The sequence below is a fragment of the Solanum lycopersicum genome, chromosome 2 (genome assembly GCF_036512215.1).
Source record: "Solanum lycopersicum chromosome 2, SLM_r2.1".
Lineage (NCBI taxonomy): Eukaryota > Viridiplantae > Streptophyta > Magnoliopsida > Solanales > Solanaceae > Solanum > Solanum lycopersicum.
In genome coordinates this window covers 69,913,345-69,940,365 of record NC_090801.1, presented here as the reverse complement: position 1 = coordinate 69,940,365, position 27,021 = coordinate 69,913,345, and the positions used below count along the sequence as shown (strand labels likewise).

At 33.2% G+C, this 27,021-nt stretch overlaps 3 protein-coding genes across 8 annotated transcripts; 1 reads left to right on the top strand and 2 right to left on the bottom strand.

Annotated features, from left to right (window-relative positions):
- Positions 1-4,150: 4,150 nt before the first annotated feature.
- Positions 4,151-5,396, bottom strand: LOC101258116 (LOB domain-containing protein 37). Its single transcript, XM_004231863.5, has 2 exons — positions 4,950-5,396; positions 4,151-4,871 (listed from the first exon to the last, which is right to left on the bottom strand). The coding sequence occupies exons 1-2, from the start codon at positions 5,131-5,133 to the stop codon at positions 4,399-4,401; spliced, it is 657 nt and encodes a 218-aa protein (XP_004231911.1). The 5' UTR covers positions 5,134-5,396; the 3' UTR covers positions 4,151-4,398.
- Positions 5,397-8,368: 2,972 nt separating this feature from the next.
- On the bottom strand, positions 8,369-25,823 carry LOC104645672 (uncharacterized). Of its 4 annotated transcripts, XM_069294066.1 has the most exons (20): positions 25,690-25,823; positions 24,348-24,548; positions 24,039-24,167; positions 23,880-23,935; positions 23,125-23,239; positions 20,754-20,810; positions 20,545-20,637; positions 20,298-20,472; positions 20,138-20,208; positions 19,939-20,037; positions 19,604-19,676; positions 19,312-19,509; positions 19,012-19,180; positions 18,884-18,924; positions 17,914-18,096; positions 15,028-15,323; positions 14,297-14,565; positions 11,122-11,234; positions 9,659-9,738; positions 8,369-9,179 (listed from the first exon to the last, which is right to left on the bottom strand). In XM_069294066.1, exons 3-7 carry the CDS (start codon positions 24,043-24,045, stop codon positions 20,612-20,614), a joined length of 261 nt encoding a protein of 86 aa, XP_069150167.1. In that variant the 5' UTR covers positions 24,046-24,167; positions 24,348-24,548; positions 25,690-25,823; the 3' UTR covers positions 8,369-9,179; positions 9,659-9,738; positions 11,122-11,234; positions 14,297-14,565; positions 15,028-15,323; positions 17,914-18,096; positions 18,884-18,924; positions 19,012-19,180; positions 19,312-19,509; positions 19,604-19,676; positions 19,939-20,037; positions 20,138-20,208; positions 20,298-20,472; positions 20,545-20,611. The 4 variants fall into 4 exon arrangements, with proteins under 4 accessions (XP_069150167.1, XP_069150166.1, XP_069150164.1 ...); XM_069294065.1 differs by lacking the exon at positions 14,297-14,565 and adding exons at positions 16,065-16,149; positions 16,238-16,355; positions 20,882-20,939; positions 21,044-21,300 and having other exon boundaries at positions 8,369-9,738; positions 9,832-11,234; positions 17,914-19,509; XM_069294063.1 differs by lacking the exon at positions 14,297-14,565 and adding exons at positions 16,065-16,149; positions 16,238-16,355; positions 21,044-21,300 and having other exon boundaries at positions 8,369-9,738; positions 9,832-11,234; positions 17,914-19,509; positions 20,754-20,939.
- Positions 10,301-14,740, top strand: LOC101258424 (uncharacterized). 3 transcript variants are annotated; one of them, XM_004231864.5, is made up of 7 exons: positions 10,301-10,519; positions 10,635-10,872; positions 10,960-11,150; positions 11,425-11,660; positions 12,393-12,636; positions 12,743-12,850; positions 14,383-14,740. In XM_004231864.5, the coding sequence occupies exons 1-7, from the start codon at positions 10,301-10,303 to the stop codon at positions 14,536-14,538; spliced, it is 1,392 nt and encodes a 463-aa protein (XP_004231912.1). In that variant the 3' UTR covers positions 14,539-14,740. The 3 variants fall into 3 exon arrangements, with proteins under 3 accessions (XP_004231912.1, XP_010316009.1, XP_010316008.1); XM_010317707.3 differs by lacking the exon at positions 14,383-14,740 and adding an exon at positions 13,216-13,531; XM_010317706.3 differs by lacking the exon at positions 14,383-14,740 and adding an exon at positions 13,202-13,531.
- Positions 25,824-27,021: the final 1,198 nt, after the last annotated feature.

The window sequence follows — 27,021 nt, the reverse complement described above, 5'->3', positions numbered from 1 at the left end:
GACATGTATATTTAGAGGAGAGAGTGATGTTTTTGAATTGTCAAATATATTTAAAGAAAAATAGCTATAGTTGGTGATATTTTAATTCTAAATAAAATAATATTTAAAGCAATTCTCTTAACTTGGGTGACCATCGGAGTAATTGACTCCCTTCCTATACCCATAACAATATCTTCACATTTCCAGAGACAGAGATTTTTTTTTTTTTTAAAAATATATTGTTAAAATTTTAGATATAAAAGGATTCTTAGATATTAAAAGAAGCCTTATGATGCGGTGCAAGTCCGAAATAGTTTGAACTTTATCATTCAATAATAATGTTCTTGACTGCGAAAGGGCTTAAGGAGAAACAAATAATAATTTAAACCAATAACTTATGATTAAGGTTATTACTATTATTTTTAAGTATTATAACAATATAAAGTGGAGGTAATAATTGATGGCTGATTAATCGATTCAGAATTGCTTTTAATGTGTTGTTCTCTTTCCAAGAGGAAGGGAACCAAAACTAAAAATGAAATAATATAGTGTTCACACTTGCTTGGTGGAAATGATCATGAGAGAGGAGCTAAGAATGGAAGTATCATGAGAAAGCTTCAAACTATATAATATAAATTTAATGTACTATACTAAAATTATAAACACAAAACACATTCGCTTACTAGGGACATAGACTTGGTCAACCACTTCGATAGTCATTCAAAAAAATCATTTTTTACTCATTAAACTACTTTTCGTAATCGAAAATTTTATTCAATTTTATCTAAATACACAAAAAAAAAGGAAAAATACAACCATTTTTTTACAACAAAAACTCCACTTTAGTTTGTTTAAGTTGAATAATCATCTCAGGAAGAAAACTCCCCACTAAGTGGAAAGAATACTCGCGCATTAATCGTGAGAAATGGCGTGTAGCATGCATAAATGTCTATTGTGGATTAATTAATTAATTTTTGAGATTAGATTCCTTTTATACCTTTGTTGCTTTGATGAAGTCCATGTTCACTTGAACAAATTGAGGTGTTTAATAAGATTTATTTTATTAAAATTAAGTGTTTTTTTTTTAACATTTTAAGTTTAATTATTAATATATTTTATTCTTATAAATTAATTAAACAATCCGCTAAATGATGTGGAATCGTTGGAGCAGCATGAATTAGAACATAGGCCAGGAATTATGCTTTGGTGGGACCAGTGAATTTTTGCTACTGCGGCGAGGCGCAGGCTGCTTTCTGAGTATAATACTTACTAAAGTCTTTTGATTCATGAACCTTCCCCTTACTTTATTTACTTATTAGAGATAAACATAATCTTATTTTCTTAATTAAAAGCTACATATGACACTTCTCAAACGTTTTTTTTTTTTAAAAAAAATAGTACTAAATAGAGATTATAAATTAAATATTTCTTAAATCTCTATTTCATTATAAACAGAGATATACCATTCTTCTTTTCCCAAACATGATAGCTAGTCATCTATCATGTGTTTGCGTACTGAATGTAATTAATTATTAGTAAAAGTTAAACCTATATATGCATTGGCAGTTATATATACGTCCTTTAATTAATTGATCAGGATTTACTAGTTGTTATTTGGCATCAGATGTATGAAATTTATAATTAAGTATTCCTAGCTCAGAATTTTACATCCGATTGGTTTGACGTAGGCCACTCAAGTTTGTAAGAAAAAATTATTCTGTTTCACAAAGAATGATATAATTTGACTTGACATGAAGTTTAAGTTCTTGATCTTAAATTAAAGTTATGTCAAATATATAAAATTGCTCTTCAATCTTCTAGTCTTAAACATGTCACCTGAAAAATTAAAATTAAAATATTACCAAAAAATAAAAAATATCATTTTTTTAAACATACTTAAAAGAAAAAAATATTATATTTTTTAAATAAACTAAAAAAAAATTTTTTTTTTTTAAATGTTTAAATAATTTTTATAATGAATCCCCAGCACGATATGGTTTCATGGACACAAACGTCTTAAACCCCTCAGAACTGGAACGGACGGATGGAAAATAGGAAATGAAAAAATGTGGATCTAATTTTTAACATTAATATTTTAGATGCACACTCAATTATAATTATAAAAAATTACGAATAAACTCTAAGATACTATAATTAAAAAGATATGTACCTTAAAACTAATGATTAAATTAAGAAGAAAGAAAGAGAAAGGAAGAAAAAAGGGACAATGCCAACACGAGGCTGACACAGACCGTACTCCTTCATTTCAATTGCCTGATAAAGACACCAACAAACTGCAAATTTCTTGCTTCCTTTCTTCTCGACCCATGTCCCACTTTTTTACTCTTCTTAATTTTAAATTAAATAAACAGAAATATTCTTTTATATTATTATAATATAAATTAAAATTTGGATCATACTATTGAATTCGGATTAAGAGAGATTTTGATTTTATAATCATTAAAACCTTTTTTTTAAAGTGACCTTTAAATTTTTTTTTTGAAAAAATACATAAATATTTTTAATTTATGCTCAAAATTTCAAAAACACTTATATTATATTAAAATTTTTATTACTCCTGAATTTATTTTATAAATAATTTTTTAACCTTTTTCGATGTAAGTACACTAAATTTCATTTGAATTATAGGTTTACCTCAACGCTCCTTGATAGTCGTCCTTGTTTGTTACTCTCGCGGAAAAACACGCATACATATATACTTAATTTGATTCTTCTTTCCTAATCTCATATCGTATGTGATTAGTGGTATATTCTCTTTAGTTTCTTACTTACTCATATTTTTGACAACGAAGTTGCTTACATTATAATTAATATTTTTCTAATCATATTAATATAATAAAGTTAGAAAATTACAATATTTTTATCTAGAATATTACTTTGTTTGTCTTTTTTTATGTATTACTTTTCGAATTTCGATATTTAAACAAGTCTATGATTGATCGTAAATTATTCATTGATCTTTTAAACATTTTGAATTGTTAATTATTATGACATATAATACATTTTACGTAGTTTACAAATATATCGATTTCATTTAAAATCAAAGATTCCAAGCCCAAATTTCTAATCAACTTTAATTATTTGTCTTTCGAAAACAAAAATTACTAGACAAAGAAAATAGCTTATTTTAATTTTATTTACTTTAAAAGCTAATTAAATTAATGATATGATATGACAAATAAAAAGAACGAGTAATCTTATACTGCCTCCGTTCACTTTTATTTGTATGTTGTGCTTTTCAAAAGTCAATTTATATAATTTTAATTATTAAATTAATTTAATATTTTTAATATAAAATTTTAAATATTCAAAAATTATACTATAAATTGCAATTTAAAAAATATATTAATCAAATTCTTATAATTTAATTTTAACAACAAAACAATACTCTCTCCGTTTAAAAAGAATGACCATATTTTCTTTTTAGTATGTTTAAAAAAGAATGACCCATTTTTTTATAACACTTTAACTTTATCTTACCACGTGGCATGTTAAAACACAAAATTAAAGGATATTTTGATACATTTAACATAAAAAATCTTTTTTTTTTTCTTAAACTTCGTTGAAAATCAAAATAAATCATCATTTTTAAAACGAAAAGAATACCAATTAAAAATAAAAAAGGGAAGAGAGAAAGTAATAGAAGAGTAATATTAGTACTACGCCTCTTAACGCTCTCCAAAAGCCGCCTCGTTCTCTCTCTTGGATTCACAAATCCAACCCCTTTTGTCCATTTGCAGGTTTTCGCGGCCCACAATAACATACCCACTTGCTTCTTCTCCCTTTCATTTCCATTTCTAATGTTTTACTTACCTCAAACTTTGGATAACTACCGATTCCTCCAATCAAAATATACCTACATACACCTCTACGTGGGTAAGTCAATTAGGTTGACTCTTTCCCCTACCTATTTGGAACTCACTCTTTTTAATTCTTTCTTACTTAAAATTCTTATCCTAATTAGCATTTCAATCATCACAACCTTTGGCCTAATAAAACACAATTTTAGGATTAGCGATCGTGACTAAATCGTATTTAGGTCCAAAATCTTATCTAATCAAAGACTTTTGGTAACCATAAAAAAATGATCAAAGATTTATCCGAAAACGTAATGTATCCATTTATTAATGATAAAAGTTAAACTAGTGAATTATGAACAAAATCGATTAACAATCAGTTTATTCAATGTTCAACATTCATAAGACTCGTTATGAAAACAAAAAGGAGAAAATAACAAAACAAGGAAGGAATCACCGGCAAAACTTTCACTTTCCCCTCCTTTCTACACGAGGGAAATCCAGTGCCAATAATTTACAAAAATTCGCCGGAATTTTACTTCCAGGAAAAAACCTTCCTCATAGTAAAAAAAAAAAAGAAAATGGAAAATATTAATACAAACTAATTGAACAAGCTGAGTAATTTGGGTTCTTTTCCTTGATGATCTCCAATGACAGCACTACTCTCAAAACAAGTAGTTGTTCCAGATTCTTCTGAATTCATAGACGGAGTTCCAGGTCGCCGATGATTCTCCGGCAAAGGGTGACTATTATACACTTTCTGATTAAAACCTGGTGTTAAACTGAGATCCAACATTGAAGTTTCCTCAGGAGAACGACGTCGTTTCTGCATCTTCGGTCGCATGTTTAGACTTGGATCCTGAAGCTTAAATACATCGGTGCAATCAGACACCTCATCAATCTCTACCGACGCGCCGAGAAATTCAGAGATCGGCCGTAACGCGCCGCCGCGGAGGACGGTTTCCACCGCCGCTTGACAGACGTGCCAATTACCTGTCCATAATAAACCTACAGCACCGTTGACTGGGTTCACTGTTCTCCCAGCAGCTTCGTATAACAAGGACTGAAACAAAGCTGCAAGCAAAATACACAAAATCAATCAGAGTTGATAAACCAAAAAAAAAAAAGAGTTGATGAACAAAGAGACTATACCAGGCCGTTGGTTTTCTGGAACGGCGGAAATGAAGGACATAAGTCCAGCACGGCCAAAAAACTTAGCTACAAATACAGTAGCGTGTCCTTGTGCTTCCGGTGTTTCGATCCATTGCAAACAAGGTCTCAATATACAGTTATCACTGCATCCTTTTCGAAGGACTCGACAACCATTACAACTCATTTTTCCGTTTTGTTGTTATACTGATATTTTTGTATATATATTAATTGGTTACCGGAACATGAACAAATAGCGATATACTTTTGCAGCAAGAAATAAAAATTTGGATAGTAATAAGCAAGGAAAAGAGAATGAAATGTGCCTATATATAAACAATGAGGTTGAGACTTGAGAGAGAAAGAGTCGGCTTCAAGTTTTTTCTTTCTTTCTTATTTTCAATTTTTTTAATCATGGAACTCATGTAAGTGACTTTAAAATAAAGACTTAAACTTCGAGATTTTTTACATCAATAATATAACCTATTGTATTAATATGTTTGAGTATTATTGCACTGTTCCCGGAAAAAAAATCACTTAATTTATATTAATATATGTTGTACTAATTACAAGTACAATATTTGTCTTATTTTTTAGATTAAAATTCCCACATTTTAAGGAGGTTACTACAATAAAAGTTAAAACACTTATTAACAATGTATAAAACTTAACTTAGATGTGTTTTTGCACTATTAGTGTCTAGAACTTAAACATCTAAATAATCAAAATTTAAATTATGTATATATAATCTGTGTAAAGAAATTATTGTTATTCAACTAAAATATATTTTAGGTAAGCATTCTTAAAACATAAGCTACATTCTTACTATGCGAGTTTTGTGATCTTAAATATAAGATAAATTATTTTTATTTATTTGCTTTAATTAGAGAACATTAATTTATTTATTTTTTAAATATTATTAGGTCACATTTTTAGGAGATGATATAAGTACGTACTAACTCACACCAATAATACAAGAAAATTTCATTATCTTGCTTAATCTTTTTGTTTTAAATGAAATGAACTAGTTTAATTTTCAGAGTAAAGTTAACTAGAGTCAAATTTGGGTTTGTGTGGTTGTGTTAGATTCCAAAAGTATTGGGGGGCGAAAGCGGCTCCGGGTCTCCGCGGATGGCTGTCTATCAACCGTTGGATTATTTTTTTTTCTTTTTCTTATACTATCACTGCTTTTAGGGATGTTGATATGATAACCTATCGCTTTCATTATTTTAATTTTTCCATAAGAGTATTGAATTATACTATTGGTATTCAACCAATTTCTATATATTTTTAGCAAATGAATATGTCGATGAATCATAGGTTGTAGGGACAACTCCTCTTCAATCACAAAAAGAAAAAAATAAATATAGATAAGCAAGTGGCCAAAGGTAATGAGAATTCATTTGACCCATTGTGGACACACACCATGGGCATGGTGGGGACAATCAAAAGACTGTTTTTGTAATAGTGTATTAAAGAAAAAAAGCGTAAAACAGTAACTTTTCAAATTTATCATCGAAAAGGGCTGAAAATAATTTTATTAAGAATAAAATTAAAAATTTTAAGTTAAGATTATTTTGAGTAGTAGAAAGATGATATTTTGTTTGAAATAGACTAAAAAAAAAATGTACTACGTAAATTGGGACGGAGGGAAGTACTCATTTTATGCAAACGAGTGGATAAGGTTAATTTAGTCTGCTGATGGAATGATTTCAATAGGCTCCCCTTGATTAATTAATCGTAAGAAGAAGAAAAAAAGTGTAGCCAAATAGGTGATATCATCTTTTTAATGATTAGGTTGGGAGAAGTTTGCATGGTTTTTGTCTAACTCGAATAAAATGTGTTTAGTAGGAAACTAAAAAGAAACCTGGGTAATCAATAGCATTATTAGAAAATCATAATGATTCTGATTAACTAAAAATAGCACTTTTTTTTTTTACTTTAGTCTTTGTAATTGTATTATTAAAATGATAGATATCGTATGAATAGAAATTTTTGGAACGTGAAATTTATAATTTAAAAAAAGAGTTAAAATTTTGTGTGATATCTATATACGGCTTTAATTTCTGAAAAATATAAGGAGACTAGATTTTAAAAATAAGATATGTTAGCTTGTGATTTGACTTGTAATAACTTGTCACAAGCTAATGAAGCTTTAAGAAAATCTTGTAGCAGCTACCAAAGATTACTAAAAAATTACGAAAAATAATACTAGTACTTGGGACTTTTTACTGAGTTATACCACAATATAAAAAAATCTTAAGTTAAGGTAAATAATTCGACTATTAGAATGTTCGATTGACAAATTCGATGGTCATTATTCTTCAAAATATATATTTTGAGAAAAGCAAAAGATGAAAAGAAGGCTTCGATATGAAAACAGCACCCAACGATCTAATCAAATTTAAACAGTGAATCTTCTTAGTTTTTAGGAATCTTTACACGAATAACCAGACAGCTTATTGTTACTTTTCTTGGTATACATAAATTATACATTTATTATATAAAATCATACACAAACTATATCTTTATCGACTATTTTTTTTTTGTTTAATCAGGTGGATGGATTACTATTTAGATTAATTCTCCTATTTTTAAAAAGAATTCCGAGTGGACATAGCTGAAATTTCTCTGTATATATACATGGATTTGTGGATAATCACAGATACAAATATACAGATATGCTCGACTGTACAATATTTAACGAAACATTATCACATGGTTCACATATGCTGCAGCCTCAGCCCATCCCTTGTTCATCACCTCTATCTTTGGGTTTCTCAGAGATAATCCACATTTTGTGAACAGTTTTTTTCAGACAAAGGGTTAATTATAAGGTTAATTATATATATATATAGCTCGTTAATTAAATGTCTTACTGTTTCTATGTTAGTAATTACGGAAGTCTGTGTTACCTATAATCTCGTTCCCTTTTAATTGGTATCTTTACAAAAATAGTTGGCCGGATTCATGTATTTACTATTCCTAACCATATACATATGTTCATGTTTTTACTATTCCTAATCATATACGCCCTCCGTCCACTTTTATTTTCGGCAATACATATATTGAACCCTAAACTTGATTTCAAATTTTAACTTTGACCTCCAACTTTCAATAAATAAACACATGAATCCTACATGACACACTGCGCGTAGGACATGTAGGACAAAAAATGACATATAGAATACGTGTATTTATTTGTTCAGCTTTATACAAGTTTAAGTATCTACTTGAGCACACCAAAAGTTGAAGAACGTAAATGTGATTCGAAGGCAAGTTAAAGAGTACAAGTATGTATTATGCCTTTATTTTTCATGTTGCGTTTTTAAAAAATCAATTTGACTAATTTTCAAAGTTAAATTAGATTATATTAATTTGATATTTTCAACAAAAAAATTTAAATATTCAAAATCTATACGAAAAGTACTATAAGTTATAATTTTTTCCATATCAATATGATAAAGATACGTTTTAAAATTTTTGTCAAAGTTCTTATAGTTTGACTCTAAAAATAGAAATCATGACAATTAAACATGAACGGAGGTAGTACATATTATACATATATGGCACGTACTATTTTTAGTTCAAGCAGTTGGGTGAGAAGTTATAGGTTAATTCTACTTAAATAATTTTTCTCCTTGGCCAAAAGATGATGCAGATTGACATCAAGCATATCAAATAGCAATCTCCCAGTTCATGGAATCACCTATTTTTGGAATGATCCCCAGTTGCTGGACACTGTTGCAACTTCTTCAAACAGTTAATGTCAAATGGATAGATATAATCTACACAAACAGGAATCACTAAAGTTCAACTTCAGCACTGGCTAGTGGCCTGAGTGCACAATATGACTAGTGTGATTCGTGCATCTGCATTCAAATATAGTAAGTACCAAGGATTTTGTATGAAGTTCACCTAATTGATACGAGGGGAACACTTCTCACACTGGCTACCACCAGGATAGAAAGTACCTTGAGTAACATTTTTCAAGTGAAGATGTCCCAATCAAACTACGGAACATGAGTGAAGTCATTTCCTTTCTTGATTGAAGACATTGCAACCACATATGTGATATGTAGAAAAGTATTCTCAGAGATGAGTACCACAAGACTACGTTCAGCCGTTGAGGGACCATCATCCTTGTGGGCAGACAAAAAACCAAGCACTTGCAGTGAAGTGAAGCCATCAAAAGATATTGGCAAATCCTAAAGATTTTGATTTGTGGGTCCTCTACAAAAGGCAATTAGGTCCAGGATTAGCTTTAGGACCATTATTTCTGTCCTCAAAATGATGATACTTGTGAAAAATAACACTTCTTTTTGCACTGTTTCTTGGTGAATGCAACTGATGTATCTCTGTTAAATCACTAAAGATAAATCAAAGGTTAAATCAAGTCATCACACTAGAATTTAATCTAGATAACACGATAAAACTTTTCCCGTTACTCCCTGATGAGTGGCTAATGTTTGCTTGCAGAGGGATTATGGTAGCTTTTACCTGTTAACCAACATTTGTACTGATTTTGCCTCTTTGGAAGTAACTGTGTTGATAGGACACCAAAAGGCAGATAGTCCAATTGGTGGAAAAATCCTAACCATATTCTAACTTATCATGAACTTTGAACAAATACCATGTATCTTGAATATAAGTGAGAGAGTAAGTTATGCGCTAAAAAGCGAATAAGAAAGCTTAAAGAAGGGCTTTTCGACCTTTTCGGGTGAATCCAAGCTTGAGAATCTAGCTAGGGCTATTTGATCTCTCCCCAATTCCATCTCCGCTTCACGAAGCTCTGCATAGGAAAAAAAAATATGAATTCAATGGGTCCAAGGTTAGTAGTGCAGGTAGATTTAAAAAAGAAGCCATTTGAGCAAAATCCACCTACTCACAACCGGTGGCACCTGGAGATACCTCCAGTAGCAGAGGTGCGAGTTGGGTAGGTGTTCAGGGTTGAGATGTTGGATTTTAGTGGAGGCGGCCTAACAATAGACTATACTGCCGAGGACATCAAGCATGCGGATCTGTCTGTTGTGAGTTCTTCACAACACTCTTATGTCATTGTTTTCAAGCTAGAAAGGGTTATTTCTTGCTCTGATTTTACTGGCCTGGATTGAGCTGAGTTTTCCAAGTTGAATATACTCACTAAGCGATAAATACTAACGTCAAGTCTGTCCACTGTCCAATATTTATTGTCATTTTCAAGAAGGCAAACCGTGACAATTACTGAGATGTGACCCCCATTTGTCAACTAGCAACCTTGTCCCAATCAGCTAGGAACCTTGTCAGTTGCTTTCCTTAGAGTGCCATGTAATGGAAGTAAACAGGCTCAGAGATTCACAGAACACTAAGTCACCATGGCTCCTCCAACTCCAAGACTAGTAATCCCCATAGACCTAAAGAAAAAGCCATGGCAACAAAAGTTGCCACTCCACAACCGTTGGCACCCAGAGATACCTCCTGTAACAGAGATTAAAACAGGGGAGATGTTCCGAATTGAGATGGTTGATTGGACAGCAGGCTCTATCCAAGATAATAACTCTGCAATTGATGTAAAAACCGTTGATCTATCCACTGTAAGTGTGCATAATCTAACATACCCGGTGCATCTAACCAAGAAAGAGTACTAGATCCTAAGTCATATGATGTTGGATATCACTTCAGGCTGAATCATATAACTCTCCTATGCAGGTGCATTATCTCAGTGGGCCAATACGAGTCGTTGACACAGATGGAAATCCTGCTGAACCAGGTGATCTCCTTGCTGTTGAAATATGCAACTTAGGGCCTCTCCCTGGAGATGAATGGGGTTTTACAGCAATATTCGACAGAGAGAACGGTGGAGGATTTCTAACAGACCATTTTCCCCGTGCAACTAAAGCTATTTGGTATTTCGAAGGCATATATGCCTACTCACCTCATATACCAGGTAAGGCTGCATATCTTCTCCTAATATATCCTAGACAAATATACGTATCTAATCCTAATAAGATCTACTGAAAAATCTCACAAACAGGTGTAAGATTTCCTGGTTTAATTCATCCTGGAATAATTGGAACAGCGCCTTCAAAAGAACTACTCAATATATGGAATGAGAGGGAAAGAAAGCTCGAAGAAACAGGTCCCCGATCTCTCAAATTATGTGAGGTCTTGCATTCTAGACCATTGGCTAACCTACCTTCAACAAAAGGGTGCATTCTTGGCAAGGTATGATTGGTTTGCAATTGTTTCAGGAACTGACAACTTTGTCATTCCCTAAAAGTTACATGTTCTGTCAATCCAAACCAAATTCTGTAAAAAAACAAAAGACAAATTCCTTGTCAACAAAACTGCAGCCTAACTTTATTGTAAACAGTAAACAGAATATGATAAAGAGTCATAGTAATATGTTAAACAAACTGAATAGAGAAGAGAATGAACAAACAAACTTCACTGTCAAGCACATAAATTTTTTTTTTGACAACTCATGATTATAATGTAGATTCAAGATGGAACTCCTGAGTGGATTAGAATTGCCAACGAGGCTGCAAGAACAATACCTGGACGTGAAAATGGAGGAAACTGTGACATCAAAAATCTCAGCAGAGGTTCAAAAATATACCTTCCAGTATTTGTAGAAGGAGCAAACCTCAGTACTGGTGATATGCATTTTTCTCAAGGTGACGGTGAAGTATCATTTTGTGGGGCAATTGAGATGAGTGGCTTCCTAGAGCTCAAGTACTTTCCACATCTCAATTTAGCGCTAAATTGTCATGACTAAATAATCTTTTGCTGCACTGGAATTGACTGTTATCAGTATCAATCCTTTGCATCAACAAGCACATTATAACTTCAAAACTGGGCTCCATTAATGACTGTGTTATTTACTATGCCACCCTCTTTCACATCACTGCTTATATGCTACATCTATATTCTTTATCTTAAGGTACTCAAAAATATACTATAAGAGTTGCAAAGGTATCCGTATTGGCATAGAGCAAGTGGTTCCCAGGATTAAGTGAAGAATTTCAATAGAACAGCCTTTTTCTTAAAAAGAAAAATATGTACCATGTTGGAAACACCCAAGTTGGGAAGTCACTTACGCTTAGCTCACCTAATTCTTTATCAATTAATCGCTGGAGCATAACTATGAAGAAGCCAAAAAATGTATAATGTAATTTGGATATGTATATTTTAAAAACAAACTAAAAACTACATACTCCTAAATCTTATTTATTTCTAACGTCCTATAACCTTTTTTATATGTGAACCTGAACTATGAAACACAACCTGAAAACAACACCAGCTATTAACTTTAATTTTCATTAGCAAGAACACAATAACAGACCTCCTTAAGCACCACTCGTTTTGCATCAAGTGCCTTTCTTTCTATGCGCTACACCTCAGCATTTATAAGCTAACAATAGATCTTTACTAGATTTAGATTTACGTTTTTTTTCTTGTAAACAGGTGTGAGATTATAAGAAACGGAATGAAAGAATATCTCACTCCAATGGGACCCACATCACTACATGTGAACCCAATTTTTGAGATAGGACCCATGGAGCCAAGATTCTCGGAGTGGTTGGTGTTTGAGGGCATCAGTGTAGATGAAAGTGGACAACAACACTATCTTGATGCCAGTGTTGCATACAAGCGTGCAGTACTAAATGCAATTGATTACCTCTCAAAATTTGGCTACTCAAAGGAACAGGTATTAAAACTCTCCCCGAAAATCTTCTTGTAACAGAATACTCTCGGGAACAGATAACATTAACATTCAGGAATTGCTGATATAAACATTATGCTGGTGCTATCAGGTTTATCTTTTACTTTCGTGCTGTCCATGCGAAGGAAGGATTTCAGGAATTGTTGATGCCCCCAATGCTGTTGCCACCCTTGCCATCCCAACAGCTATTTTTGACCAGGTACTAGTACTTCTCAGGGTTCAATTAAAGATAATATAAGAGTTGCAACCTACAGGTCCAATAAATGTGATTCCAATATCTGAAATTTCTATATCTTCTGGGGCACTGAGCTATTATTAAGCATGGAGTAATCAATGGAAATATCATACTAAGTCAAGGCATCTTATAGGAACATCCTCTCTGATAGCAACTGCAAACTAATAATTCTATGCAATGACTGAAATCCAAGCTATTTTAGTAGGTAGAACTACAATCTATAGCATAATATCAGTAATCAGCACATGAATATATATGTAACTTTAGAGAAGCCAGCTATGACAAGATACATCATCACTAGGAAATTTTTACCAGCTTATTGACAACAGATGGGCTAGACGAGCAAATGGAAGAAGGAATTGGTGAAATTGTTCAGTTATCTGAAGTAGATCAATCAGTAAAATATCTTTCACCAGATTAAGCTAGAGGCAATAAATATCCGCAAGAACAATTCTAAGAAGCTCATGGAAGTCAGTAGGAAGCACACATGGAAGAAACCATAGACGAATGAGCTAACCAAAGTCAATGTTCCTCTACAATCTTATGTCCAATGTTCTTTAAAAGAAATATTCTGCATGTACGAACTCTGGAGATAACCAAGTTTATCTCATGTCCAATGTTCTTTTAAAAGAAATATTTTCCATATACGAACACTGGAGATAACCAAGTTTGGGACGCATCTCTAGGTCTGTTATATTGCTTTTCTCAGAAATACCTTGAGTTTGGATGTGTCTAAGCGCCGGTTAAGTTGCATCTCTAAGAACAACTAGCAAGCAATGAATTTGTTTTTTCCGGTTCCTAATCTGAAACAAAAATAAATAACAATAATACTAATAAGGATTGTGTATCGAAGGAGTCGCATCTTTTACTAAATACCTTTGGAGTTCACACAAGCAAAATAAATATCTTTTCTGATACAGTTTATAAGCCTATAGCTGAATTAGTAAGTCATGGTACACATTTCCTTCTGATTTCTGAATCTTCTTGTGCTGGGGACAAATAACTACGAAGATGAGATTTTGTTCAATGCTCATCACATAATTCTAAATACTAATGACTTAAAAGGCTTACAAGTTGCTTCAGTCTCTACATAATCTTTTCCTTCTAAACTTTTCCTCCAAATTTCTTTCTAAGATGGCTTTTTTCCCCCAGTGCTATGCTTATTTAAATACCTTATTGGATTATCGGACAAATAAGCTGCACACACAAATAGTTTTCTCATTTCTTATTCATGGAAGATAAAGTAAGCAGTCTAGTCCGACACGATCTTATATCCTCTTAGAATCAAAATCAATGTTTATCACATGATCAGGACTGAAATTCCTTGCAAGTGTCGAATGAAACCACATTATGTGGGTAATTAAAAATAATAGATACAGGTAACTGAAATTGATCTAGAACTATTTAAACCTGGTTCTAAGAAATCGGCCTCTATTGCTGGTTTTCATGAGCAGGAAGTTCTGTTTTATTCCAACAGAATCACTTGTTTGATGCAGGATATTCGCCCAAAGGTCAATAAAGTGCCCCTTGGGCCAAGGCTTATAAGGAATCCAGGAATTCCACAATGTACTTATGATGGAAACCTGCCAATCACCAAAAATCCTTTGCTCCATCAACAAGGGAGCAGCTGCAACATGGATGCTAGCTCTTGAGCATGGTATATGCATGTACAGCTACTGCTGGAATTGTATGACCAAGTTGAAAGAAGCAAAGGTGAGATGCATGAAGCCTAACTAGACCTTCTTAACATCTAAAGATGTAGACATGTTCTTGAAAATGTAATAGCTCGGTATCACCAGTGAGACCATAAATAATTTTTAAATCGGAACATGGTAAACTTCATACTTGGACTAATCATCCTAATGTTGCTGCCTCTCGTGAATTTTCAGAGTTAAAACATTGACGTATTTTATAAATAGGAAAGAGTAACGTATTTTCCAGAGTCCATGAAGCAAATGAGGTTTAAAAAGGATTCTCACAGAAATGTCTCCAACATAAAAAAAAATAAATCATGACAACAGTCAAAGGCAACAAAAAACACAGGATAAATAAGACCAATTCAGCAAAAAGTGAGGCACATCTCCAGCCAACATTTACCATAAAAATAAAATAAAACAAAATATGTATGTAGGCCAACTTACAGAAATTCAATGAGATTGAAAGAGGTTAAATAACTGATATTCAACCTCTGCACTCCTTAAAGAAAGTAAATCCACCACTAGGAGGAGAAAATAATCCTGTATAGTTTCTGTAATATTTCGCCTAGACATGTAAATGTGAAAATCCCAAAACCAGAACCATCATTTGAATGCAAGACTGCAATGGAAATGGAGCTTAATTTTTATAGTCAATAATAGATAGATAGTGTCCGGTGGTGTTGAAGAGATGAGCATATGCCAAAAGCCCATAACCAAAGATCCAGTTCCACATTCAACACCTAGATAGCAAAACGAGATGTCGTCACATTTTAGTGAAAATGACATTCAAACAAAGAAAACTGGAAAAATTGGAAACTCACTTTGGAATACACACAGAACAGCAATAACCAAGTTAATAAATTTAGGAAGGAAGTTCTACCAAATAATATCTTGCAAGGAACACAGGTTACATTTCAGACTAACAGTAACCACACTAGCAGCCTTTATTTATTTATTGCTTGTATAATGAAATCAGGTATATAGATCTCAGCTCAGATATAAACTACCTTAAACATTGGACATGTAACTCACTTTTTCAAATTTTTTCTTGTATTTTACCTTAAGACATCAACATGATATAATCCAAAACCTTGGCTGGAGCAGTAACTACATGTTCTAACCTTAGCTGGAGTAGGCATGTTAGCTGCAATTTGTTTGCCTATTGCCTTTCGATGCCCTCACTTTTACTACTGTTTTTCTAATATTTTCCATTTGATGATTTCTTGTTCCAATAGGCAATAACTATATATTAGAAAGTAAAAAAAACCATATAAATGGAAAATTCCTTACTCGATTTGGTATTAAATCAAAGAGTACGCATCAAATATCCAACACCAACACTTTAGATGGCCAGGATTTAAATTAATGTCAGTTGTATAACTGTTAAAACTAAAAGGATGATTTTTTATATTGTAGATTAGTCTAGTTCATGAAGTCATCTATCTGCAAATTAGGAAATAATTGTTCTAGCTGAAGTATACGGATCACACTGTTGGGATGACAACTGTATAAGCTCCGAGCAGATAGCTTCTGCAGAATGATGTAGTCTCCATACTGCTCAAGTTGCTGCATGATAGAAAAGAACATTAATTAGTTGTACACCTTTTCTGTCATCATTGATTATAACACAAACAAGCACTCAAGGAAAAATTGCCTGGTATGAGCTATGTTTCTCGGACTCTTCAAAAATGTCATCGAGTGCGTGTCAGATCCTTCAAAAGTGGTGCAATTTTGGAGGAGTCCACATGGGTGCAGCAACATATTTGGAGAGTCTGAGCAACTTAGGGTATGAGCGGCACATCATGAAGACATAAACATTCTTAACATAGTTATTTCGTCCAGCCTTTATTGAAGACTCACTCGCATCACATCATGAACAGTCTTAATCTTTTTGCCTTATAAGCTCATCTGTTTTACCTCAATTTCCAGCATCAATCCATTTATGCGAGTTCCCATTGATTTATATTAATACAAACAAGAACTAAAGGACAAATTATCTGGCATGAGTAGCACATCATGAACAGTCTTAATATTATTATTTCCTGCTGCCTTTCTTGAAGTCTCACTCGGGGCAAAGAACTTCTTCATTGCCTTGGTAAAATGAAGGAGGTACATTGATACCTTTTGAAAGGATACATAAAAAGGTATCCTCAAAAGCTAATGAGTCTCTAGAATAATGCCAAAGATCAACACTGTTAGCATATTTATAGGTCAAAGCTGTGTTTCCCACCTACGCAGCGGAAGAGTGAAGATCAACCTAAATATTCTGGTTGGGCTCAAATTTTTTCTGAATAACAGAAAATTTTATGGTGATATCAAATGGCCCAGATTGACCTACAAGTTAAAAACTCCTGAGAATACGAGCCACCTCCTTACCCAGATCCCACTAAAATATCAGGTTCATTGTCGATGATAGGATTCAACAAATTTGTGGCATTCTCCCTATCACAATCCCGTTTTTGAGTCCTCATCACTTACCAAAGCCCTGGGGCAAGTAAAATCTAAAATTGATACTTGTGGGAAAAATATACATCCCATGACAAATATTCTTCTTGTGGTGCAGTGACAAAACTATCACAAGCTTATTAACAAGCATTACCGATGTATGCAATAAATTTCTATTAGGAATTCCAAGAAATCAGAGAGGAACAACAAAGAACCATATCATTTCAAAAAATACTAGATCAGAAATCAAAAAATCATTATATAGCTGGATTTCACCATTTCTTAATGATAACAAGGCTCCAAGAAGATTGATGTAAATTATTTTTAAAAACCGCAAAATCCATTTAAAGGAAGCAGAAATGATTGGGTAAGCAAAAACCATGAGACTTAAGTTCAAACTGGAAGAATTATCAGTATCAGGAAACAACAGCACATTGTACTATGAAATACAGTACTCCAATCAGTAAAACAAATGTATGACATGTCCTTGTTTACATTGGCCTGTTTGGTTTTGAAACCAAAAGAAGATTAGAAATGTGGTTTAGCATTGTTCTCCCAAAACAAAGGGATTATTTTGTTCTCAGGGAACAGCTGTGATGCAAGGACCTTGCTGGGGTCAGGGGTTCCTTTTAATGCTTTGTAATCCAATAGGATTTAATAATAAATAATGGTTTAGCCACTTTTAATCTATTAATTTCACTCATATTGAAGTTCCAAAAAATGATTAGGTGTTTTGAAATATTGTTTTATAGAAAACAACTCAAACCAATTCTCACAAAACAAACACCAACATAAACACAATTCTATAAAATAAATCCAAAGCCTCACATTTGTTTCCTAACCCCAAAACAAATTAAACCATAAAATTTCAACAAAAAATCTCACCTTAAATACCACAGAGGTCTTTGAAGGCTCCAAAGTCGAATCATACAAAGATCTTGGGCAGTTGCGGTTCAACAAAAAAGTGGATATATCCGAGATCTACTTTGCTTCTCAATGTCAAAAGCACCGTCAAAACTCATAGCTATGTAATCAAGTAATTTATGTATGGTCCTTTGGAATTGATATCTGCATTACAAGGGTCAAGGAAAATAGGAATACCTTAAAAAACAAGCATAAGATATAGAAAATGTTAACCAAAGATTAGGTTTCCCTTTTTCTTTGGTCAGGAAAATATACTGAAGTACCCCAGAAATATTGAATGACCTGCAAATTGAACGTGGCTGTTAGGGAAACATACTGTTTAAAGATAACTTATCCACCTCTTATCCATCGATTTGGGCCTCAGTGTAAACATAAGGACCTGAGATGTATCCTAAGAGTCCGAATGAACCATTGCTTGCATTCAATTTATAAAGGGAACTCAGATGAACGGTGAACCCCAAACCCACTGGACAATAGTGGCAATGGGGAAAAGGAGAAGCATGCATGCAAAGCAGGTCATCCTCACGGCATGCTAATGAACAAAATCTAAGATACCAGACAGGAAATATCCTTTAAGTTAGCTGGAATATCTCTAACAGAAACAGACCTATCAATATCAACAATTTTGTAGGGGACACTGGGATGCACTAGGGCAAATCTTAGCAGAGTCTCTTTCAGGGAATGCAAGACCCTCTTTGGGCTTCCGGATTATATATGCAAACAATGACAAAGTACAGCTGAAGAAGCAAAGTAAATCAATATTTTTTGTTTGTTTGGATTGTGAGAAAGCTAGAAGTACTTGGAGTATATTTGTTTCCTTTGAAGTTCGAACTGATTGTGTGTAAAATACATCATGAACAATGACTGAAAAAAAAGGTTCCAAAATTTCCTTATTAGCAAACAGCAGTCAACCAGGCTTGTATAGAATTACCTGTTGTACCAACATCAATCAGCAATTCCAAGGAACAAACACTTGCCCGTGGCACGAACAAAGACCAAGTTAGTAGTTTTATACATATCCTAGTGGATACTACCAACTAAAACTCAAAAGGACTGTACCTTCAAAACCTTACTATGTTCATTTGGCCTCCCCTGAGTTTTAGCAACACCTTCCAAACAAAGCAACGTCAGAAGTAGAGCTCAGAGCCTCTCCTTTAAGGCCAAAGTTTACTGGGAAAGCATGCATATTATCGGAATGGCTGTATTTTGATGTTGTATTTTGATGTTGCTGATGTACATGAAGCATACGAAACCATAGTTAAAGTAGTCCATGCAATACTATAGACTACAATGTATTATAAGGAAATTCATGAGAAACCGAGTATGGCCATATTGGACTATGCAAAGGCCAGAATAGACCTGATCAATTATAGCAAGCGTTGTGTTTGACACAATCGGAATTAACTTCTTATCAAACTGTTGGAGAACTTTGGCACCCTCCAAGACAGCATTTATCAGTGGTATCAGGAACCAATGGAACATCAATAAAATGCGAGACACCAGGGTGAGATTGAGTATAGTATCCTAGATTCTTCAGATTCTATGTCCAGTACCACTCTGCATCTCATATTGGAAAAAAAAAACTCCATCATCTTAACAAATTAGAGGAGAAGACGCAAAAACATTCCGAGATATAGCTAAGGTACTCAACTATAATATCAAGACGGAAGTCCCTCCATTTGTCCCATAAACAAAGAAACTTTGAGATTTTGTTGGTGCAAATTCTGAAAATTTGAATAAAAAATGTCCGGCATGACAATTCTATTACAAGATCAGAACATAAGCAAGATAGAATTTGGAAGAAACTATGTAGTTACAAAACTTAGAAAAAGACATTATAATATCTAATGCTTTCATGGTTAATAAAAATGCAGTCTAAGATAATCTTGAAAAGTGGATGAAAGAAATGAAACTAATTAATTGACACATGCATTAGAACAATTCAGCTCTTATTCAGGTCAGCAACAAATACAAGAATTGTTTTACCTTCTTTTGACTCCCCGTCTCGTGTACATCTATTGACTCCCCATGCTCTTATCAGTTCAGGAATGATTGATAAGTAAAAACTAGGAGACTAAGTTCAAACTGGAAGAATTGTAGGTCTTAGAAGCAGCAAATACATTGGAATATGAAATACAACACTCCAATCAGAAAAACAAGTATGTATGATATAGTAAATGCTAACCAAACATTAGGTTTCCGTTTTCTTTGTCCAGAAAATATACGGAAATAAGTGGATCAGAAATATAGAAGGACCTGCAAATTAAACAGTGATTGTTAGGGAAACAAAGAGAAGAAAAGATAGCATATTCACATCTCTTATCCATCAGTTTAGACCTGTATACCTTCACTGTGTAAACGTTGACTACACATTGACCTGAGATGTATCCTGAGAGCTAAAATGAACCATCGTTTGCATTAAATTTGATAAGGAAACTCAGACGAATCCTGAACCCACCAGACTATAGCGGCAATGGAGAAAGAGAAGGAGAAGCACGTGTGCAAAGCAGATCATCCTCACTGCATACAAATGAAAAAATCTAAGAACCAGACAAGAAATATTGTTAGTTAGTAGGGGTAACAAAGACATACCTTTCAATGTCAACACTTTTGAAGGAGACACTGGGATACACAAGGGCAATTCTCAACAGAGACTCTTTCAGAGAATGCAAGACCCTCTTTGAGCTTCCAAATTATATATGCACACCAAAAAAATCAATCAGATCAGAGTACATCTTTAGAAGTAAAGTATGTAAAACAATATCTTTCATTTGTTTGAATTGTGAGAAAACTAGAAGTACTTGAAGTGCATTTGCTTCCTTCAAACTGCTGGTTGTAAAAGACATCACGAACAATGACTGCAAAGAGAAAAATCCCAAGAAATCCTTTATTAGCAAACAGTAGTCAACTCACATATAAACATCATCACCTGTTGTACAAATATTTTGGCAACAATCATCAATACGAAGGTACAAACTCTTGCCATCCTACAAACAATGGCAAGAACAAAGACCAAGTTAGTAGTTTAATACCTATCCTAATGGATACTACGAACTAAAATTCAAAAGAACATAAGTTGGGCTAGAGGTACCTAAGCACCAGGATTGTGATGTACATGAACACCTTAATTTATTTTGCCCTAAATGACTCATCATCCCACCTGAACCTGACAGGCAGTCTGATTTATAACTGGATCCAGCTGAAGCCCTGAATTTGTTGTCCAGGAAATCATCTTCTGTAGGTAAACTAGATGTGCAGAATTTTTGGATTTCCAGTTCACATCGACTATGCAATTAGCAAGACAGCCATCAAGTGATGTTGCACAATAATGTTGAGTGCAATTGCACACTAACAAATGAAAATATATTGCAGTCATTAATAATATGGAATTTCTCTCTTAAACATACCATCAAATACAGTTCCAACACAGATATTTCCCGAAATGCAATTCTGAGAACACAATGAAGTTTCCTTCAACTCCTCAACATGAGAGAACATTATGAAAGTAATAATGCAGCTCCAAACATAATTGCACCTATGAAAATAAATAAATAAACAAAAAGAATGGCAACATCAGGAATCAATCCCATGAATTATGCTTCATCCAAAAATTAGGTGGCCTGCTAGATTGATCTGCATTCCTCTGCCTTGGTAAAAGGTAGGAGCTGAATGACTTCTTCTACTCTTCTTCTTCTTCCTTATAAGCACATCTATTTACCCTCGAATTTCAGCATCAATCAATTTATGCGAGTACCCATCCGCCCGAGAGGAGAGCATAGCTCGTGGTATCAAAAAATTCTAAGGATTCTCTTCACCATGAGAATGCTTATGTGTCAAATCATCACCATCATAATAGAATTTAGAAGGATCTGAACTATAGACATCACATGAATCAAGTCCTCCTATACTGGCGTAGATTCTTGCATAAATCATGAGGATATTAATAATGACAGTTAAATACCCCCGTCCGAATGTTGCAATAGTTATGTCAAAAAAAAAAAATTCATATGCGTCTAACTAACTGCTGCATAGTTATGCGAATATTACTTTTTCTTATGCAGCCAACAAATGTTGTACTATTTATGCAGAAGTTCACGCTAAAATTTATATTTGCTATTGAGTCCAACAAACAATCCCTAAGAGAAATAAGCGTTTAAAGTAAATGTGTTATAAGAAATTCATGAGATACAAAGAATTGTCATAATGGACTATGCAGAGGACAGAATAGACCTGATCAATTATAGCATGTGATTTGTTTGCCAAAATCGTAAAGAAACTTCTTATCGACCTGTTGGAGAACTTTGGCACCCTCCAGGCAGTTTTTATCAATGTTATCAGGAAGTGCCTTGGCAGATTGCTATTCTGGTAAGTGATATCAAGGCTCTAGCACTTCAATGTCAAGTTACGATCCAGCATGTTTATAGGTAAAGGAATACACTGGCGGATTACATGGCTTATCTAGCTTTGGATAAGGAAGGGAGATTGAATTCTTCCACTTTCACCAAACTACCCCCCACCCCCCAGCCAGGAAAATTCTAAACCTAGAAAAAAAACTAGTGCCAAACTTAAGGATAAAAACTAAAAGGACTTCACAGCAACACAACATTAGGTAAGGGGAATTTTCTTTTATCATTTGATAAAGACCTTTTTTAGCCATTAGCCAACATCATGATAAGTGAATACTCAATGAAGGAATTCAAAATTTCAGATTACTAACATAGCAGAGAATTCACACAAGTTTCACAGGAGGAATATCAGCAGGATCCACGAGTTCACTACGGTCCAATTTACAACAAGCAAAAGCAGAAAAATTGTGGTAATATGAAATCATTACTTGAAAACTTGTATATGAAGACAAATAGCATACTGGAGAGACAATTTTTATACAAACCAGAAACATGTTAATACACAAGGGTGGAACCAAGTTTTTCAAATCGAAAATGCTCAGTTGGAAGGAGGCAAAATAAGTTATACATCTGGTAACACATTTTTGAAGCCACTGGAAATTTCAATTCACACACGGGGTACACTTCTGAATGAGAGACCAGAGGACCTTGATTTCAACTCATTTTCATATCTTGTACTTAGGTACAATGTAAAGGATGGACCGTAATCATAAAAAAAGAAGTCAAAATGTCCAAAAATCAAAGAAGAAGACACTAAGACACTTACCCGAACCGATTAAGCTCCAAAAACAAGAAAATGACGGTGCCACAGGTTTGATCAACCATGGGAGTAGGCATCTTTGAGGGAGGAGAACAGGGGAACCCTTTTGTGTAAGCACATACTGCATTTGTAGACAATAAATACTTTCCTTTTCTAGATCCATCTGAATAGGAGATTTTTGTTGTTGTCTTTTTTTTTAATAATTATTATTATTTTAACTTACTTGAGCTGGCAACTTTTGGGCTTGAAAAAAAGATTAAAAAAATGAATCACCAACAAAATGCAATACGCCAGAAGTGATGTCGAGTATAGTATCCTGATTCTTAAGATTCTCTGTTCCAGTACGACTCTACATCTCATATTGGAAAAGGAAAAAGTTCGTCATCTTAACAAAATAGAGAAGAAGTCACAAAAACATCCGAGATATAGCTAAGGTACTCAACTGTAATTTCTGGAGGGAAGTCCCTCCATTCTGTCCCAGAATTTAAGAAACTTTAGTTTTTGTTAGTGCAAATTCTGACTATTTGAATAAAAATTTCAGGCCTGATAATTCTATTACAAAATCAGAACATATGCAAGATGGAATTTGAAAAAGACTATGTAGCCTAGGAGACTTAGAAAGAGACATTAAGAAGAATGCAGTCTAAGATAAGCTTGAGAAGTGGGTTAAAGAAATGAAGCCAATTAACTGAAACATACACTAGAAAAGTTCAGCTCTTAAATCGTATTCAGGTCAGGAACAAATGGCAGGAATAGTTTACCTTCTTTTGACTCCCCGGTGCGTTTACTTGTGCCCTCCCCTTGAGCTTGTACTTTGCTATTCCAGATTTGAAACATCATGTCATGTGACTTACTAACATATTTGACAGAGATAAGATCAGAAACAGAATTAACCTTCCCAAGAAATTTGATGACATTACCTTTCATCAGAGAATTCCCTCTCACCACAACTTGGGGTGGAAGCTTAATTACATTATGAGATGACTGCCGTGGAAGCTCCCAGCAGATAGCTTATGCAGAATGATCCCGTCTCCTTACAGCTCTAGTTTCTGCACGATGGAAACGAACACTAATTAGTTGTACACATTTCTTGTCATCATTGATTATTGATACAAAGAAGCACTAAAGGACAAATTGCGTGGCATGAGTGGCACATCATGAACAGTCTTAATATTATTATTTCCTGCCGCCTTTCTTGAAGACTCTCATGACAAAGACTTTCTTCTTGCCTTGGTAAATGGAGGAGCTGAATGACTTCTTCTACTCTTCTTCTTCCTTATAAGTTCATCTGTTTTACCTTGATTTTTAGCATCAATCCATTTATGCGAGTCCCCATCCACCCTAGAGGAGAGCATAGCTTGTGTTATCAAATAATTCTTAAGATTTTCATGACTATAATCATCAATTCCAAGGTACAAACACTTGTCATCCTGAAAAAAAATGGGAAAAACAAAGATCAAGTTAGTAGTTTCATACCTATTAATGGATACTACCAACTAAATCTCAAAAGAACTTTATCTTCAAAACCTTTCAGTATCCATTTGGCATCCCATGAGTTTTAGTAACAATTTCCAACAAAGAAATGTCAGAAATACAGCTAAGAGCCTCTCCCTTTAAAGCCAAATTTTCAGGGAAATTGTGCATATCATCTCATGGCTGTATTTTGATATTGCTAGTGTAAATGAAGCATACTAAACAATAATTAAAATGGACAGACAAAAAGGAAGCATAATAGAAGATGAAATAATCGGGCACATATACTATCTCCATAAGCTTGGCTAGAAGTACATATGCACCAATCTGTATGTTTGTACAGCCATACAGGTTTGTCCTATTACAAGTAAATCCACAAAACAATAAATAAAAGAACATATGTAAAATGATACTAATAACACAAACCGTCAAACAGCCCTACAATTGAGTAATGCATGCAATCCTATAGACTACAACAATAATTATAAGTTACGAACAACATAATTGTCAGGAAAAAAGAAATTATGACATCATCCAACTACAGAAAAGATGATAGCTCAACATATTGCAAAAGACCACCATATCTTTTTTCATCAGCATCATTCCATCTCATGAAACACCAGAACGTTCAGATGATGACGTAATATAATAAATTTAGAAGAACTTTCTACACATCGAAGTTCATTGTAGCAATGTCAAAGAAACTAAAACTAACCATTGTCATCCACCTTAACATAGAAACATATACCTAGTGCAAACAGGTTAATGCGAACCCATCTCCCTAAAAAAAGGCTTGAAACAAATTCTTGATTCCGAGAATGACAACACAATTCCTTTTTTTTTTAAAAAAAAAAAAAGGATTTCTTGAATTTTGCAATGTCTATATATACTTGAAAACTACAATTTATTTGATTTCTTTAAAATATGCCAACAAGTTCTTGAATTTTTGTCAAGCATGAATGCAAGATTTCTTGATTTTCCGTAAAATATGCATCAAATAATACCAACGTAAAACTCCAAGAAACCAACAAGTTGTAAGAAAGGCGTACAAGAATTTTCAATGGATAAAAGAGTATCAAAATTGATTTAGGGTTTTACCCAGGCATTGCTTAATACTATGCATCCATCTTCTTGAACATAATTTTCTTGGATAGAAGAATTTTACTTGGAAGTCGGATGAATCATCAGCGAGAGAGTGTAAATGACGGTGGGTGGTGGGTTCTAAATTGGCAGGTGGGATCTCTTTTATAGAACAAAAAATTTAACACGCGTAAAATTTAAAAAAATAAAACACGCTAAAAAAAGTTTCCTAATTAAAATAAGAACAGGTTATTTGCTTACCCCTTCACTTATTTCATTTTTTATATTTTTTTTGGCTTTAATTGTTTATTCTTAAAAAAAATAATCTTTTTATCTTATTTAGCTTAAATTTTTAAAAAATAAAAAATGATAAACTAAATCAAATTAGAGTCTTTTAAAGGAGAAAATTGTAGCATAATTAATGACTTCTCTTATTATTATGTTGTTTTTATTGATCCGTCGTTATTATTATATTTATAATTAAGTGTAAATTATATTTATGACTTAAATAATTTAAAGGAAAATTACTCAATACACCCACTCATAATTCTTCGTTCTATTTCATTAACATCTTTTTCTTTATAATTTTGATTTGATCGAAATTGAATAATTAGCATATACTATATATATATAGGATTGAGGGACTTTTTTTTTATTTCTCATTTAGTGTTCGGTATCTAATAGTTACTCACCCGATGTCCGATATTCACATTGAATTCAACTAAAATCGGATTTGCATCGAGGAAGTCCTACATTGAGGGGTAAATCGCTCCCTAACAAAGGTGATTTTATATCCAAGGGGACTCAAACCGAGACTCAAGTATAAAAGAGTATTTATCATTCCACCACAACCCTTGTTAGTAATTAAGGGGCCATTTGTTTATGGAATAAACATGAAGTTAATACATGAATAACTTTGGTTATTCATGTGTTAATTTTATATCTTGTTTGGTTTCATATATTACTTTTTATATAATGTTTGGTTGATACGTTTTCAAATATTATATAAATGTTATTCATTTATTAATTTATATTCTGTGTTTTGTTGCATTTTTTTGTAGTCTACACAATTAATACTGATATAACTTATGAAAAAAATATATATATAAGTTATGTATAAAAGAAAGTGAAATAAATTAGGTGTATATTATTTATACATATATTAAATAATAAATTAGGCATTTACCCTTTTCCATGGCCAAATATAATATTTAAGAAAAACTGAACTTTTACCGTTTCTTGTTTTATTTCACTTCCTACTTTTTTTAAAGTAATAAAAACGAATTACGACAAAAAATGTGATATTTATTTGCTAATGTTATACTTATTAGTTATATTTAAAATATGCTT